General features: G+C 40.0%; 1 protein-coding gene across 3 annotated transcripts; it reads right to left on the bottom strand.

Annotated features, from left to right (window-relative positions):
• Positions 1-1842: 1842 nt before the first annotated feature.
• On the bottom strand, positions 1843-17918 carry stpg4 (sperm-tail PG-rich repeat containing 4). Of its 3 annotated transcripts, XM_041251388.1 has the most exons (8): positions 17667-17754; positions 16500-16602; positions 16035-16091; positions 15058-15312; positions 12876-12940; positions 12712-12766; positions 6715-6819; positions 1843-2211 (listed from the first exon to the last, which is right to left on the bottom strand). In XM_041251388.1, exons 2-8 carry the CDS (start codon positions 16581-16583, stop codon positions 2095-2097), a joined length of 738 nt encoding a protein of 245 aa, XP_041107322.1. In that variant the 5' UTR covers positions 16584-16602; positions 17667-17754; the 3' UTR covers positions 1843-2094. The 3 variants fall into 3 exon arrangements, with proteins under 3 accessions (XP_041107322.1, XP_041107323.1, XP_041107324.1); XM_041251389.1 differs by lacking the exon at positions 16500-16602 and having other exon boundaries at positions 17667-17918; XM_041251390.1 differs by lacking the exon at positions 6715-6819.
• Positions 17919-18711: the final 793 nt, after the last annotated feature.

Here is an 18711-nt window from a genome sequence, read left to right as displayed (position 1 = left end):
CCACAAAAGAGAATGTTTTCATTGCGATCTCAGCGAATACAAAATAGATGGTATGGCCATTCACAACTGTGAATATGATATTATTTATTCATTTAAAATGCCTTCCTTTTTAAAGCAGGTAAAGGAGGCGATGGAGCTGTCTAGAATGTCATTAGTGCACAATTCCTCCACCTGACTTGGGCTTCATTGATGTGTACAGCACCGTCGAGAGAAGAGCATCATCTGTCTAGCTATCATAACACACCTGTCAACAGGGCTCAGGATTCTACACAAGGAATACTTTACTGAAACGAACAGCCCCCTGAGATGTATCTTCGCTCAGACACATGATTATTTCTATAAACCACAATGCACGGACTGATGATTCCCTGCAGTGCATTTCCAAGATGTGACCCAGATTACCTGCTGATTTATAGGGGACATGAGCCCATTACAGGCTTGATTGTAATTCCCGTCGAGAAGCTTGCCAAGCCACAGTGGCAGGTGATGAGTGTGCTTCTGCAGAGGGCTGGGGCTTCACCCGTGAGCCAGGGCTGAAACTGTCTCTGCAGGAAGCCTCCAGCAGGGGTGTGCACTTTCCCCTGCCTCACCTCTCTGAGCATCCCAGAGCAAACAGGGGAGACTCGATCTCAGTGAACACAGTGGCATGTTTAACAGAGACAGCGAACATAAGGAAGCCACACAGATGCTGGCTGACTCCAGGGCTAGCAGGTCACGCATTGAAATCTAGCTTCAGGGTAGATACAGTACGGACGAATTCCATCTGCCAACTCAATAACCCACTACTGTGAGCTTCTGGAATACACAGGATGTCACCACAGTATTTGGAAAGGGTTTATGCCTTTAGTCTAGGGGCCAGAGAAAGACTCAGGACAGAGGGTAGGATACATTTCTTCACACAGAGTGGTGAGGGAGTGGGATGGGTGGCTTAACCATGCTGTGACCCGACTTGTCAGCCAGCATTGATGGACTAATATTTCTTCCTCTTGATCGCACATTTCTCATGTTCTTTTGTTCTTATTTCAACAAAGACCCCAACTTCATATAGGTTTGAGCCCTTCAACATTTTACTATCAGTTTAATTAAGCTCAATTAAGCAAATACTTTTAAAACCTGAAATGTCTCAAACTGCTGTGTAATGAGTCTTTTTTCCATGTGCTGTTGAGAAGTCTAACTGCAGAAAGGGTGATCTATAGCACAGTAAGTGGTAAGATACTAGATAAAACTTTTTTCTTGTATCTAAAGTGCTCTACATGCACAGCCTGAATTATTAAAAACAAGTAAATTATTAAATTATGACTGAGGGGAGCAGTTATTGCTAAAAAAGAGGTAAGAAAAGACCTCCTTCAAGATTTCTCTAATTTGCCATCTCTGTATCTTAAATATTGAATTAAGATACATGGCTTTGTTACTGGTGGATTACCCCACAAAAGATAGCTCACAAACCTGATCTGTATCAAGATTAACCCTTTGACTTAACAAACACTGGTTAAGCCCATTGAGTAACAAGAAGTATGTGTCAAGAGCTGGAAATCATGCAAGCTGGCCTACTACAAAGATATAGGATCCAGTAGTTTCTCTATAGTGCTGTTCCTCATAGAAATAACACAAAAACTATGATCAACTTTCAATGTATTCTTCTTTTCACATCAGCTGCATTGCACACTGTGTCTGAGTGACAGGGACTAGATGGAAAGTCCTGACAGCATGCAAGCTGATCCAGGACTCGTACCCCATAAACGCCCTTCTAAACAAAGGAGAGAATCACTCTTGTGCACAGTAGAATTAATGTGGTTCTTTTATCAGACTGATGCACTGATTTTTTTTTTTTTTTGCGTGATATCTTTTTGACATGGTCAACTTTAAACTCCATTACAGGATCAAGAAAGAACATGGTACGTTTTGTCTCTGAATACATTTGAAGCAGTTTTTATTCACATCTTTAAATATTTGTCCCAGCACTAACTGAGGAAAGCAAATACAGGAAACTCCATAACTCATATCCTCTTCCATCCTATGACTGAACTACATATTAAAATGTCACTGCAGCATGCTGTGTCACAAAGCGCACACAGACACTGTTTTCAATAGAATTTAAAACTCAAAAGCATTACGGAAGAAGAGCCCATGCAAGTGGCCCATGGTTGCGATTGCTTTCATCTTCGTTGGCACCTGCCTTGAAGCCTCATACGTTCCGGGTCCAGGAGTTTTCTGTCAATATAAAACAGACGGTAACTAGAGCTTCAACAACATTCCACTGTACAATAACGACACAATAAAGGCATCCATGTAACCAGTTTATAAGCTTGCACTACAGCAGCACCAACTGCAGTGGACTGAGGCAAAACAAAGCTTTATTTAACAGTCACCGTTCCAAGCAGGTTATCCGTCACAGTCAAATTTTACTACTACTAAAAATATGAATAATAATACTAATAATAATATGAACTTACACTTGCCAAGTGACCCTAGAGATTGGTTGTGCCTCCAAGATACATCTGCAGTTGTTTGAGCAGTTTGCATTCAACTTTTTTTTTGGTCGCCTGGGCAATTAACAAAAAATCCTTAACAGCAGAGGGGTTTCGAGACACATCTTTCAATACAGCTTACGCCATACAACTCTTTGCTGTCAGGATGGCAAATTAAGAAATATACACTACTCCATACCCGGCAGCTGCACCATATAGAGCTGCTACGTATAACGATTTGGTAGTGAATTTTAATACAACTTTTGTTTATGTAATATGCATTATACAAATCAGAAGATCAAATTGTACACATGAGTGACATTTATTGTGTGTTTTATAGCATCAACACACTGTCAAACAGTTTCTGTTAACAGAAATAAAAAAAAACATTTAATGAATGCAACGTGAATGCAACTTGACGAACCTACAAAGGTTTAAAACTACCTCTGACGACTCCTGAGTGGCGCATCCGGTGGTCGCCGGTTCGAGTCCAGACTATTCCACTGTCAACTGTGGATGGGAGTTCCCAGGGGGTGGTGCACAATTGGCCGACCACCACCCAGGGGAGAGGGGGCTTAGGTCGACCAGGCTGTCCTCGGACCACCGCGCACCAGCAACCCCTGTAGACTGGCCGGGCGCCTGTGGACTTGCCTGTAAGCTGCCTAGAGCTGCATTGTCCTCCGACGCTGTAGCTCTAGGTAGGCTACATGGCGGGCCTGCAGAGTGAAAAGAAGCAGTCGACTGACAGTGCACATGTTTCGGAGGACAGCGTGTGTTCGTCTTCGCCGCCCCTGAGTCAGCGTGGGAGTGGAAGTGGTGAGATGAGCCTAAATACAATTGGCCATTTCAAATTGGGAGAAAATCAGGGTAAAAATCAATTGGCGACTACTAAAAAAAAAAAAAAACGAACCTTCAAACACCTAGCAAACGAACCTTCAAACCTTCGAACATGGCCCTAGTATGTATATAAATATACAGTGCCTTGCAAAAGTATTGAGACCCTCTCACAGTTTTTACATTTTGTTGCTTCAAAGCTTGCAGTCATGACACTTCGAAGTAGGAATTAATATATACACAACCTACTCAACACAAAAACAAAAAGAAAGAAGTAAATAGATCATTAATATGAAATAAAAATGGAAAAGTCATGATTGCATAAGTACTCTTTGCTGTGGCAAACCTAAATTAATTCAGGTGCACAAAATGACCTTAACGAGACACACAATTAGTTGAATGGCCTCTGTCTGTGTGCAATATTAGTGGTTCTCATGATTTCAGAATAAAAACACTTGCCTCTGTGAGGTTCCTTGCTCAGGTAGTGAATTTCAAGCAAAGACTCAACCATGAAGACCAAGGAGATTTCAAAGCAAGTCAGGAATAAAGTCATTGAAAAGCACAGATCAGGAGAAGGGTACCAAAAAATATCAAAGTCTCTGAATATCCCTGTGAGTACAGTCTACTCAATCATCAAGAAATGTAAGTTGCATTGTACCACCCAGACACTGCCTAGATCAGGCTGTCTCTCCAAACTTAGCAGCCGGGCAAGGAGGAAACTGGTGAGGGATGCCACTGTGAGGCCAACGACAACTTTGAAAGAACTACAGAGTTCAATGGCTGAGAAAATGTGCATCAGCCAACAATATCCAGAACACTTCACAAAAGTAGCCTGTATGGCAGGGTGGCAAGAAGGAAGCCATTACTAAAAATAAGCCATCTCAAAGCCTGCATGGAGTTTGCAGCAAAGCACCTGAGTGATCCTGCAAAAATGTGGCAAAAGGTGTTGTGGTCAGACGAGACCAAACTGGAACTTTTTGGTCTAAATGCCAAGCGTTACGTTTGGCACAGACCCAACACAGCATATCACCCAGTCAACACCATCCCTACAGTCAAGCGTGGTGGTGGCAGCATCATGCTATGGGGATGCTTCTCAGCAGGGACTGGAAAGCTTGTAAGGTTTGTAGGAAAAATGGATGGCTCAAAGTATAGGCAAATACTAGAGGAAAAACTGTTTCAGTCTGCTAAAGACTTAAACTTGGTTGAAAAGTCACCTTTCAGCAGGACAATTATCCAAAGCACAAAGCCAAAGCTACACTGGAGTGGCTTAAGAATAAGAAAGTGAATGTTCTTGCGTGGCCTAGTCAAAGTCCTGACTTGAATCCTGCTGAGAATCTGTGGAAAGACTTGAAAACCGCTGTCCATAAGCGATCCCCAAGCAACTAGAGAGAGCTTGAGCAAATCTGCCAAGAAGAATGGACACAAACTGCACCAAGCTGGTGTGCAAAGTTGGTAGAGACTTACCCAAAAAGACTTGCGGCTGTAATTTCTACTAAAGGTGCTTCCACCAAATATTGAGTTGACGGGTCTGAATACTTATGCAATCAACATATTTCAGTTTTTTCTCTTTAGTTTTTGCTGACATTTACTGTAACTTATCTTACCCTTAGAAGTCTTCAATTTGAGCATTCAAGTTTTGAATAAAATATTACGTTTAAAAAATGTTTATGGATCATTTTGTAATTTCACAAAATGAGACACCATGGGAAGGGTCTGAATACTTTTGCAAGGCACTGTGTGTATTTTGTCTTACTTAAAAATAAATACAGCAAACATTTGCCTTATTGATGCAGTACCTGCTACACTGCTGGAAGTCGGTTTAGTTAGTTTGCTTCCAGGAATTGAACACACATTGCATAGTGCTGCACGCTTTTATTTAAAATTTGTCTTTTAGACAGCTGCATCAAAGATCGGAAATATTTCTGCTAAAGATCACTCTGTCCAGTACAAGAAGGGGACAATTCATGTGTCTGTTGTTATTTTCTACATTTATTCTTTTTATTTTGCTTGATTATTCACTGATGGTGAAAATAGAATGCCTTCAAAAGTTGAACATAAAAATGTAATATTCTACAATTTAGCATTTACTTTTTACATTTTGCACCAGCATTGTTGCAGGAGGGAGCAATACACTACGATGCTCATGCTAGAAATTCTCGTTCTCCTGGGGAACGCTCCCAAGTAAGAGAAACGCATGCCTCTGATTTAGCAAAGCAATCAGGATTATGTTGAAACACACATGACCGTGGTAGAGACAACACGGGATACAGCAAAGGTAAAGTAATGGGCTTCTAGTAGACATTGCTGCTGGTTCACTACTCCTTTAATAAACCTCTCCTACTGTGTTTTTAATGTGTTAAATAGGGCATCTTGGTACCTGGTACCATACTGTATTTTTCAGTACAACTTCTGACTCATATCTCTTTGTTAATAAAATGTTATAAGTGCAGCAAAAAAAATTATGAATAATAAAAAAAAAAAAAAAAAACTGAACTTTAGTGATTATAGGGGGAAGAAACGGTTGGGGTGCAGAGATAAAATCAACAAATCCCAAGGGTAGATACAATGTTAGACCTTTATCTTCTTATACTGTTGAGAATGAGAATCTCTTCAGAAAGGTTCGGGGACTGTAAAGCTCTTTTCTCCTATCATACCACCAGAAAGACACCTGGCTGGGATTTCTTCCATGTTGCTTTCCATGGTACAGTTGTTTCCTTTTCCTTTAGGGAATTTCTTCCAGGTTCCTCAAGCTTCACTCTGCGCTGCACAGCCTCTTGTTTAAACAAGCCTGCCACAGATTCTCAGTGGACATGTGTCAAGTGCTCAGAGAAATGTGAGTAAAGCAAATATAAAAACAGTGCTGAAATTCTCCCTGAGGAGGAGGTCTTCTCCATTGTGTTCTTTTTACCCGTTAGCTGTTAGCCTAAGAGCACTGGGCTGTGTTGTGTAATTCACTGCTGTTACAAATTCTGTCCATGAGATGAGATGAGGTTAAAATCTCTAAAACCACGAATGCAGAAATGCCAGTTCGCGCCCAGCCTGCCCTGTTTCATAAGCCTGATGCCAGGTGCCTCACACTTTGTGGCATGAATGCAACCTAGAGAGCAATTGTATTAACTGGAGAACAGAACCCTGAACCATACATAATTGCAAACACTTTAAAAGAGTGTATTTTATATATAATTTTTACTATTGGTTTTAGAAAGCTCCACTGAATGCTCCATCGTATGTTCACACGCTGTATTTACAAACCTGCTTGGTGCTGTGCCTCATAGGGGTTAAAGAGGCCTGTGTAACAGAAGAAACCGTCCACAGACACACAGCATCCTCTTAATAGGGCCGTCCTTCCTGTCATTAAGTCAGAACCGAATTAATAAAACTAGGAAAGCTGGCTAGGCTGCGAGATACTCACACTGCGCGCTGTGACCATGCGGGGCACTGCTGAACGAAAGCAGGACGTGATAGCAGGCGGAGGTTCTCTTTTCACACTGTACTGACCAGGACTGGGACCTTCTTTCTGAAAGGGAGAACACAATACTCATGCTGTGTTTTCCACTATTCTCATGTCACAAACTTATCTCCCTCTCTGCAGTCCTGTTTATCACCTTCTCCTGGTGATTCCCAGGTATTGCTATCCTTGTGCAACAGTAATGGAGACAGATGCATTTGAACTGTCAGATGGAAACAAGGATTACTGGAATCTGGACTCCACTGGGGTAGAATACTATTCGACAGACATACTGGATAACATTACAAGGGCTAACACACTTTTTGCACAAACAGAGAGTTGCTGTATTTCCTTCAGGGCTGATTTGATTGGCAGCACCTATAGAGTACCGATCATGAATAACCATGTCATTACATTGCAAGAACTGGGTGACTGCCAATGGCCATTGCTTTTACACAGTAACACATTTATAATTACAAGGACATTACTATACACACTTATTCCACAGGTAGTTACCATGTTATTACTATGTTATTACAAATATATATCTTTCCCCCGTAAAGTGCAAACATTTTATTGCACTGCATCCTACTCCCATCTCTTTGTTTTGAGAAAAGCTAAACATAAATAAATAAATAAATAAATAAATACAATTGTTTTACTATAAATATACTTTACTGATTACAGTGCTAAGAAACTGTTGTCATGCATCGATTAAATAAATAAATAAATAAATAAATAAATAACAGGCATTATAAGTAAAAGCAGCAATAAATAATCCACATTTCTTATCATCAAGAAATACAGTAGTTACTGTTGTGAACACTTCACAGCCTCTGTCCCTCTTTATTTGCAAACTTCCAAGACACTGATTTTCCATGTGTGAGCAGCTCAGGGGACTAAACACAAAAATCCACAATATGACGATTAACAGTTTCAGCTGCAAGTTTACTGCATAAGACTGAACATGTTAAGAAATTGTGAGCTACCCTCAATACCAGCATGCAGGCCAGATAATAATACAACAGACACTGTGCTGCACTCATATCTTAAAACAATTGCTCAACTGCTATGGAGCTCTGAGACTTTAATTAGCATATGGTACTAATGACTACCAGAAGGTTAAACGCTCCTGCTTTTATTAACAGAATCCGATTCCTAACCCTCTGTCACGTCAGTATCCCAGACTGACGTTACTGTGTCTGCCACTTGAAGTCTGTGTCCTTGCAGTTAATGGAAACCAGACGGATTTCATTTTATAAAGTTTACACTCTACTTTGTTTCTCAAACAATTTCTTAATTGCAGTACATTTCCTCTGCGTTGAAAGAAGCTATGCATATGAACTTTTGACTTGGCAGCCGCTGCTTCAAACGGCTTTCTCCTTACCTGTGGTTAGAGAGGAATGAATGGGAGTCGTGCTGATGTTTCTAGCATACGTTAGGCTGTAATCAAACAGGGCTGATCCTAAGATACTCTATCTGTGAAAAACTCCTTCAGGGTGCTGCTGTTTCTCAACCATGCCAGACAAAGTGATGTTAAAAGCACAGCAGTTTTTGTCATTCCAGACCTTCCTGCAAGCCTTAATTGAAAAGGTGTGTAGTATGTTTGAGAGGACACTGAAAACCAGAACTAATATGTAACTGTAATCTTAAATGATACCTTTAAAATCCTATAGACAGCACCTTCTCTCTTTTATAAATATACCCCCAACTGAGTAATGTACAGTAAGACAACGAAACTGAGTTTCCTGTTTGGAGTGGTTGTTTCTTGGGAGAAGTTGTAAGACTTTAGGTCAGACTATGCTGACACAGACGATTCTGGCACGTCCCTTTTGTGCTATAAGTCATTAGATCCTTTTGCATGGAAGGCCTCGGTTGCAAGGGTGTGCGGTTCTTTGATGGACCCAGATTCAGTTAAAATGTGTTTTCCCACTGATGATGGGAATGAGAATGCAGAGATGGGAGCCCAGCTAACAAGATTTAAGTTTTTGCAGGTACCAGGTTTTTAAAGACTGTCACCCACACCCGTGAGCAGAAACTGACCCAAGACTGTCACAACTACTGGAAGCAGGCTGATCTTTGGGAAACAAATTGAACATTTGTGAAACTGCAACAAATATTGTAATGACTGTAATGTATTTTAAAGAACATACAACCAGTAGAAAATATTATCTATCTATAGACAGAATCTATGGAGCACAGTTAATATGCCAGAAGCAATCAAACTAGGTTTGATTATAGAAAGAAAAAACAAAAGTATTTAAATAAATAAGAAACCAAATATAATAATATTAAGTAAATGTATGAACAGTCTTAAGTTTTAATGTTCAATTAATATTAATAATAATAATAAAAATTAGCTTCTTGCCTTCTGTGTATATCAATGAAGTAAAATAGAATTGCAGTTTATAAGAGATTGCAATATTGACATATCTGAATTAGAGCTATATGTTAGAAAATCATTTAAAGTATAAACTGTAACTTTATATATACAGTGCACCGATTTATAACCTCGTTCTCACCTGCTTGTAGTACAGGCAGTGTTGGAGATGACTCACTGGTTTTGGTCAATGAAATGGGGATTTTTGATGGTCAGCGACTTAACAGCCAAGATGATGAAGATCTCTGAAAAACTTGAAGTCAAGTCTCTGCCTTTTGAAGACAGTTCTCATTTTTCATTATATCCTACACTACACTTCCATATACTGGAAGGTAAGCATATATTTGCATATAACATCTCTTTTATATTGATGCATTGCTATGAGGTATAGGATTCATACATTAGCTGTAGACAGTGATATATTGAATGTTCTAGAACGTAGCAGTGGGTGCTTTAGCTTTTTGCGTTTTATAGCCTGAAGGCTAAGCATATGATAACCATTTGTATTACTGTATTGAAGTACTAATGCTGTTAAACCTATACAGGCACTGGAAACACCCATACTTTAGCATGAAAGCAACATTATTATACAGGACTTACCCAGAGAATGACCCTGCTATCAAAGTGAATGCAGCTGAGGATTGTAAAATGATTCTGTAACTCTTCCCTGTTCCGCTCTAAAATTGGCTACTTACTGTAGGTCTCAAACGTGCAGTTTTAAAAGAAACTAATTGCAAACATGATATAGCAAGTATTATCATTTTCAAACACGTAGATCTGCAGTATGTTAAAGGAAGTTTCCACGCCTTGTTCTCAGGAAATCAGTTACACATGCATGTCCCAGGTCATTGCCCCTCGGGAGTGTCTTCTGGGTCAAAGCATGTTTTGAGGGAACGATTTTGTTAGCTCTGATCTCTTTATCCCAGTATTTACTAAAGGAGCATTACATGTCAGTGTGTTTCAGCCCAGAGCACTGTTTTTCTGCTTGTTAGTTACACACACCGCACTGTTTAACTTTTCACTCTGATCGTTGTGCTTGGTTCACCTCCTTCCACCTCCTTCATTTCCCTGAGGTTCAAAGTGTTGAACACTAATTGCTTCTCACTATTTTCAGATTCATCCCCCCCACGGTGCATCCAGGCAGTGTGCCTGAAATAGCACAGAAAGAACTATTCTCATGTTCCTTTCTTTAAAAAAGAATAGAGACTTGATTTCCGTGACCTAACCGAGGGACCATACACACCCCTACTCCCCTACCAAGCTATCGGGTCACTTTCCCTTGTCCCCCAACTGTCTAGTTCCTTCTTATGTTCCGTTGAACCTGTAGCTCTGCAAGAAGATACCATTATACAGGACAGCAGGTCGCTTCATCTCTGCTAATTAAACTGATCAACTTGACCTGTTTTCTCCTTTTACTAAGCAGCTCACTTTTCTTATCTGCTGCTGGCTGAGAACAAGCTTGACAGCTTAGCTTAAAGATGTAGCAACTACTGTAAGTGGATGAGATTCCTTTTCACAACCCCCTACCTTACAATTGCTGTATGAGTACCATGGGCCAAATTATCATCACTCTGAGCAAGACCCCGCAGGAAAGCTACGTTGCAGGTTTGCATTTGCAAGGATAAAACTGCATCTATGCGGATCTGTACTTTAAAGGAACAGTGTGTCTGTGTCTATGTGTCATTGATCTTTCTGTTTCAGTACAGTAGGACGGCACAGCAGAGTTCTAACTAGAATGGGACTGGCCAGCAAAGAAAGCATTGAGGACTAGACTTTTGTATTCTTTACGAAGAAGAACTAGAGGTAGAAAATAGAGAGTTGGGTGCCTACTATGAAATACACAGACTACCCATTTGGGTAATTATAAGCTCATAAAGAAATGCACAGATCTGTTGTAAGCTGTTGTGCTTCTGCAGTATTTTTAGAGATGGAGTGCTGTTTTAGTGTTACCAGTGCTGCTCCAGCAGAAATTTGAATCCCCATATTTGACAATTCCAACACAGTTGCGTGTTTATAAAAGGTAGGTTACCACCTCTAATATTAACACCTAAAGTGCTTTTATAAACAGCAAACACAGAACTTTAGTGTGACATAAATATAAAGCTAAAATAAGATCTGGATAAACACTTTCAACACGCTTCACCAAGCAACTTGTAACAGTGTTTAACCCACAACACACCATAGCAACTAGTAAAAGAATGTCAATTAACTTGACTGAGGTGTTTTAAATAAAAGGTCACAGGTTTACAAAGTCAGCAACAGACACTGCAGTGGTTATTCTGCAGGAAATTATAATGTGTTTTATATAAAGGAAATGGATATTTTCTTGCTCTGTTTTCAAGAAGATTAAGCAATGTCGTACACACACTGATTAAACAACAATGGCTTCAGCATTGCTCACTGGCACATTCACGTGAAAAGGAGCAATACCTAACTGAACAACGCAAGTGGAGGCAGGCACTAATCAAGTGAAACTGTTTATCAGGGAGATAAGACGGGATTGTGAAGTGAGTACTGTATAGACTGCTGTTTCCTAATAAATCCCATCGAACACTCATTGATTTTACGTCAGGCATAAACAGCTGTAGAGAAAAGGCAACATGACCCACAAACATCTTTTTCACTTCAAATCGATGGCTGCATCGGGCTGGCAATACTCCATGCTTTCCCATGCACAATGCTGCAGCAGAATCTACTACGCAACTGGCAGAGCCCTGCCCACAAAACCAAAGGCGTATTAACTGATTCATTAGATGTGAGTTTAGGCCGCTTTGACTACTTTCTTTCTGGAATTTGCAGTGAACAAAAGTGTTTTGACTAGGCATTATACTTAAATGACCTGCATAAACTTTGGATCTATTTAGCATTAATGGGAAAATGGATCCCTTGGTATGAATTATAGATACTGAGGAAACATTTTGAGGATTAAAACCATCAGAGTTTTATCAGTGGGGAAATAAGCAGAGCATGAATTACAGCATACACTCTTATGAACAGCGCTAATATGATAAGTGCAGAAAACGAACTTCAAAAGTGAAAGAGAAAAGGGTCAGATGAACAGGAGAAAGCAGGTTTGAATCCTGATTGTGCTGAGTTGCTGACCATGGTTATACTATGTATTTACCATAGTTTACCCTGGTTTGCCTGGTTTATTAATGTGCTTTACTGTACCTCGCTGGTCATTACAATGCTTACACCTATGCTTCACCTTACTTTCAATATGCTGTATTACACCTTGCTGTGCTTTAACTGTGAGAAACTTATCAGGGCACCTCTGTCATCAGAACAGGTAATGTGGTGTGTTTCTGCCCTGTTGTCATAGAAAGGGACACCAGCACTCTATGGGCATCAGTACTCTATATGTTATTTATTTCAAGATAAAGTGATGATATTGTACTGAAAACAAAACAGACAATCCCATTTTTTTGGATGATGAACATGCCATTTTTTAATAAGAAGTTAGACCTGCTGAGGAGATCTGCTTAATTTTGAACAAAAAAAAAGTAGACTTATTTTTTTTTATATCCAAAAAATGGTAAGTGATGTTGTGGCAGTTGAAAAATGAACTCAGAAATACTCACAGGAACAAAGTAGATAGTGGGGAATCGTAGAACTGTGGATCGAAAGTTTGCATGCCTGAGGGAATGAAGGAGTAACATTTTCAAGTTGGTTTAGGCTTCAGAAAATGATCATAGTTGTAATAACTAGTACAATGAAACCAATATTAATATCCAAACTCACTTACCTACAAGGCAACCTGGCCACTGGTTTTGGTAACATGTCGTACTGGCACGGTGAGGTATTCATGTCCTGAAACAGATACATAAAATGCCTCTGTGGTTTTAGAAAACAGAGAAAATAATACTAATCTGCAGTCAGTCTGCATGCATCCATTTGTCTAGTTAGGGATAAAGTAATACATTTGTTAAAGTCTGTATGTATTTGTTAATAGCCCATACTGAAGCAGCAAATGTTTTTCAGCTTTAAAATGATGTGAGAATTTAAAACAATGTCTGCAAAAGAAACTGGTAATATAGAACAGGATGAGCTGTTGGAAAGGCTGATTGCACATTGTGGGGAATCTGAATAGAGGTATAGGACAGTAATCTTTGAAATTAAGACCTGACACTTCAGTAAAGCACTATATTGGATTGGTTTCCGGTCTATAGTAGAAATGTCCAGTCTTCAAATCATACTTAGGCTACTACACTACTTTGCATGCAAAAATATCCTGAGTTTTCCGAAAACTTCAGTCCATGTGTACAGTTGAACTCTAATTAGATTTGCTATCGTTAATCATGTAAACACAGAAAAGTGACATGTAAATGTACTGATTCAATTGTTTTGTATTCTTAATTCCACGAGTGCACTTAATCTCTACAAAATGACCTATATAAATAAACAGTTGGAAATTGTTCAAGCTCTTGAAAAAAAAAAACAGAATCAGACACAAGTCTTCGAGCAATTTGGTGTTTCCTGTTCTAGCAAGTTGCTTCACCATTCTGTTAACAATGTGCATGTCTTGTATATAGCTGCTGCACTTTGTAACATGTGTAGGGGTGCTGTGTTAATTTAGTGTGTAGGGGTCCAGTGTTAATTTAGTGTGTAGGGGTGCTGTGTTAATTTAGTGTGTAAGGGTGCTGTGTTAATTTAGTGTGTAGCTGTCCTCTGTTAATTTAGTGTGTAGCTGTCCTCTGTTAATTTAGTGTGTAGGGGTGCTGTGTTAATTTAGTGTCTAGCTGTCCTGTGTTAATTTAGTGTGTAGTGGTGCTGTGTTAATTTAGTGTGTAGGGGTGAGGTGTTAATTTAGTGTGTATTGGGGCTGTGTTAATTTAGTTCAACAGCTAGTTTATTAACATTGTCAACCCAAAGTAACTGCCATTATTTTTGCCTCTGCCATTGTGAGAGCCCTAAACACCCCTGCTATCTAATTTCATAGTACATAACGATTTAAGCTTTCTGACCATGTTGTTTTGCTTTAGTTTTATTAACGTTAGTTTGTCTGTTACCGTCTGATTATAGTTTATTAACATACACTAGCCTATTGTTTTGCTTTTACTTATCGAGTAAGTAAACACCTGAGGGGTGTTCTTGTAGCCGAAGACTACTGTACTAACAATCACTATGCATACACTGAAATGACTAAAAAAGAGTTTAAATGCAAAGTGCCCAATTATTTTACCCTGGATTGTCTTCTCAATTTAGAATGTCAAACAACTTTTTCTCTTCACTGCAGCAATTGCCCACATAGCTCAGGGGAATTAAAGGTTCAGTGGGCATCCTCCAATCCCATGACCAAGCCTGATTCCTCTTCTTAACCGAAGCAAGCTAACAGCCTCTGGAGGACTGCCTTGTAGTTTTGCCTCCCTAACCCAAAGGAGCACCAAGGACCCTGCAACGCTCCCTCCAGAATCCCCAGTGAAGATAAGGGACACTATGCGGCCGTGCTTTTACCAGATGAACCGCTCAGGTACCCCTGCACTCCCCTGACTGTATGACAAACTCTGCACACCACACAGCCGTGCTTTCACCAGGAGAGCCACTCAGGTACCCCTGCACTCCCCTGACTGTATGACACACTCTGCACACCACACAGTTGTGCTTTCACCAGGTGAGCCACTCAGGTACTCCTGCACTCCCCTGACTGTATGACACACTCTGCACACCACACAGCCGTGCTTTTACCAGGTGAGCCACTTGGGGACCCTCAACCTCTAAATCTTAACCTTCGTGTGTTCTTTCCTTTGCATTGCATGCATAACGCGCAGTTTTGAAAGAAGCATGTTTTTGTAACAAAATGTATTTTCAATTTAAAAATGATACCTGGCCCAATGCTAGGTTAAATAAAGTGTATGCATGCCTTACTTTCAGGTAGTTCTCCATGTATTTAATCAAACATTTAAAGAGGAGGCTGCATGTGTCTTTACCTTGTCTCTATAGCCCAGCATGAAGGCATCTTTCCTGGAGCAGTTCTTGAAGGAGTAGGTGACTTGTTGTTTCTCTAGTAGCTGGATGCAGTCAGTGTAGGAGTAGGCACCAGGCAACAGGAGGTCCCCTTTGCGGGCTGCACCAACACCCTTCTTCCTGCCTTCACCCTTGAAGCAGTATGTCTGCTTCACTGGATTCAGCTGAGCCTCTCTGATAAAGTCTCGGATTTCATAGGTTCCAGGAATAGGTGATTCCTAAATCAAATAAAAAATAAAACTACAAACTCAACATACATACATACATTGGGATCTGCCTAGCCGACTGGATACGGCAACATCCTGAATTAGAGATGTAAATTAGGTTGCTTGTGTCATGTGACATGTGGTTCCTGCAGCACTGTGAATGTGTGGGAGCAGCACAATTTCAAGCTGTCTACCAAAGGAGGAGAAAATCAAACAGCATTCAAAAGAGGTGTGATAATGGGTTAACCCCTCGAGACATCTTCCAGCACCTTGTGGCTATGCCATGTTGTGATCAGGGCAGACATGGGCTCAACTTGATATTAGGTACAGGTCCTAATAAAGTGACCAGGAAGTGTATGTGGAATTAAATGGGCTGCAGTGTACTGCCTGGCTATTATATTCATCAGAGAGTTCTGCTGGCACGATGAATCACAAGGGTCCCCAGTATAGAATACTACCCCCATCTCATCAATCTCTAATGAACTGCAGTGTTGAATGATTTCAAGGAGATGTGATTTGATTTGAATCCTGGAATAAAGGAAGTCTCAGTGTGCACACTGTACCCCTGTCAACACTAAGCACACACTCTGAAATGAGGGATTTCCTTGTGGAGGGTACACAACATAAGTATGCAGAAATGCAGCATTCCAGATCTAAATTCATTTCACAAACCCGTGGTTTCTCCACATGGTTCTGTCTTACCATGATTCCTAATCAAAACTAATTAAACCTACTTTGATTGTGCTTCTCCACCAACCGCTTCGGTCCAAGCCTTTGACTTTAGGGCTGTTCTGTAAAGATAAAGGAAGTCAAGTCAATGCGTTGCATCCGCAGTGAGTACTCAACACGAACTCCAAGGCATTCACAATCTTCGCGGTTACACAGTAATCACTGGGCAATTGTTTGGAAACAACAGTGTAACAACAAGATAGTTATTGTCTATCTTGTGCATAGCGCTGATTGATGCTGTCTTTGTAATGATCTCGTTCATGGTAATGTACAGGTGTCTTTCGTCTCCTGACAGTAACTGATAAAACGGTTATTAACTAGTTTTAACTGAGTGATTTCTCAGTGATTTGTACTTACAAGGTCTATAGTAATACTGAAAGAGTATTTTCTTCAAACATATAGGTGGTTATGGGTCCCAGCCAAGATCGGCAACTCCTGACCCCTGAACTGAGCCAGCAAGCATGACTCACCTGCCCTCCATGCGGTAGTGCATTCACTAGGTGGGCCATCGCTGACCCCACACTGCACCATATTGGAACATTACAGAGGTACATAGAACTGCTCAGAGTTATTCTGGGAAGTAAAATAGCAAGATAGGTAAAAACAAAATGTCAATGTTCCATTTCAAGCTACAAATGCTATCTAAAGTACAGTATTTATTTAAGAAAACAAGCTGTTTATTATCTATTCTCCTTGTGCCTAAAAAACAGAGCAGCTCAGAGCCAACAAGTGCATTCCTTCAGTGAGCCTTGTGTCCTTGAACACTGTCCTGTACTCTGGAACTAGACCAGCTCTCACTTATCTTAAAATGTGCATAGGCCCTGCTGGAAAACGTTTGCAGCCCATAATGCAGGCCATCTAACTGTATTTCCCAACTACCTTCCACCACTCCAGACCTGCACATGAAGCCAAAATGAATCACTGTTTTTTTGGCACTGTTTTTTTTTTTACTCAAGGCTTCATATAGCTGCTTTCCCTTTTTAAGTACTTCACTTAGAAAATGTTTTTACAGCTTGAGAATGTCTGGGATCTGGGGATTTTAAACATAAAACCTTAAGCTGAGCTCCACAAGTGCAACAAAACAACGGCAGGAACATAACGTGTTTTTCTTTTTAAAACGAACAGAAAACTGGCATCATCTCAAAAACTCCAAGCGACTATTAATAAGACAAGCTATAGTGTACATACTCTACAGTAACTGTAGGTTATATGCACATTTTGAATGTACTGTATTTTGATTGGACAACTCCGGTCCTGTTAAGAACGTATTTTAGAATAAAAATGCGACAGTTGTATAAATTCCAATAAGTAAATAAATGAAAGGTATTTATAAAAAAAAACCGTGCCTGTAGTTTTTGGTACGTCATTTCAAATCCAAACGGTACATTGTCAATAATGCAGGCGGTACATCTTACTGCCAGTGGCTACCGTTTCTGTTTACTTTCTAAGGTTGCTTTCTATGACGTAATAAATACATTATGTGAACAGTGGCTGATTATGATAGGGCAAAACTCTCTTGCCACAAATTAAACAAACCTTACTGGAATGCGATATATTTTCTAATCATCGGGTCATCTCCTTTGACAGGTCATGAAAGGCAACGGTCTTTTTGTTTTCCAGCTTGCTCACCCGCTTACCTTGACTGTTGAATTTCTGACAAAATGATCCGCTTTCGCGTGTTTTAAATTGGTCGTTTCTCTTATCTGTCCGGCTGTCATAATGAAGGCCCTGGTGTCTCAGATCCAGTGTTCCTGTGCTTCGCGTTGTTAGGGTCTCCCTTGCCAGAAGAAACTCGGTTGCCTGGCTATAGTATATTGTACCATTAGCAAACAAACTGCCCTGCGGGGAAACACACTCCGCGCCGTAGATTTTCCATGCTGCTTTTAAAAAGAATGATCACAGTAACATTATACCTTGGGCTGTTTTTTTTTTTTTTTTTTTTTTTTTTTTCACAAGTTACAAAACTATTGCGTTTAGTTAAAAAAAAAAAAAAAAAAAAAAAAAAAAGTTTTTTCTACAAGCCTTTATGGCGCATAACTCCCAACCAGGAACATGTAATTGTATTTTTCAGTAGATTTTTTTAATATCAGATATGCGTGCCTCAAACGGATTTAAATATGCTAACACACTGTGTCATGTATTGCTGAGTGTGAATTTTAAACACATAGCTGTGCAGTATATTGCTTATTGCTTGCATAAATTTTTTTTGGCGCGAACCAAGTTTGATACCAAGAAACCTTTAGATATTTAGACCAATCGCTTCCATATGTCAGCAGTAAAGCCTGTTCGCCTTAACGGAATGATATCAAATTGCGCAATACAAACGTTCTTAACGTACTGCATATTTAAAGACATGTTCCAAATGTTCAGTTATGTTTTATAGCAGATTTTTCAACAGAACATATCACAACCCTACTGGCCCTTAGGGATCTTATAAACAAAATCAAACAGGGAAAAGCATGTTGGATCTATGCATTAGTGTACACGGGTCTTCATATCTTGGTATATAAAGGGCATTCTATACAAGATCACGGGATCCATCACATTGCCAGCCTAGTGGGTTGGTTCAACACTCTAATTAGCATCATTCTTGGACTACCCAATGTTGCTTTAGCTAGTCCAAAACTTGTGCTAATTGGGGTCTGTGAACCCAGCCCAGCAGATTGAAAATGAACAGTGTAG

Source organism: Polyodon spathula, chromosome 5, assembly GCF_017654505.1.
Source record: "Polyodon spathula isolate WHYD16114869_AA chromosome 5, ASM1765450v1, whole genome shotgun sequence".
Taxonomy (NCBI): Eukaryota; Metazoa; Chordata; class Actinopteri; order Acipenseriformes; family Polyodontidae; genus Polyodon; species Polyodon spathula.
The sequence above is the reverse complement of the archived record's forward strand: the minus strand, read 5'-3'. Positions and strand labels throughout refer to the sequence as shown.

Excerpts from the sequence above, each read along its gene's own strand:
- stpg4 (XM_041251388.1), bottom strand. The coding sequence starts at position 16,583 with ATGTACCTCTGTAATGTTCCAATATGGTGCAGTGTGGGGTCAGCGATG. Across the intron at positions 15,313-16,034 it reads GGTGGAGAAGCACAATCAAA|GAATCACCTATTCCTGGAAC; the intron begins GTAGGTTTAATT and ends TATTTGATTTAG. Across the intron at positions 12,767-12,875 it reads GTGGCCAGGTTGCCTTGTAG|GCATGCAAACTTTCGATCCA; the intron begins GTAAGTGAGTTT and ends TCATTCCCTCAG.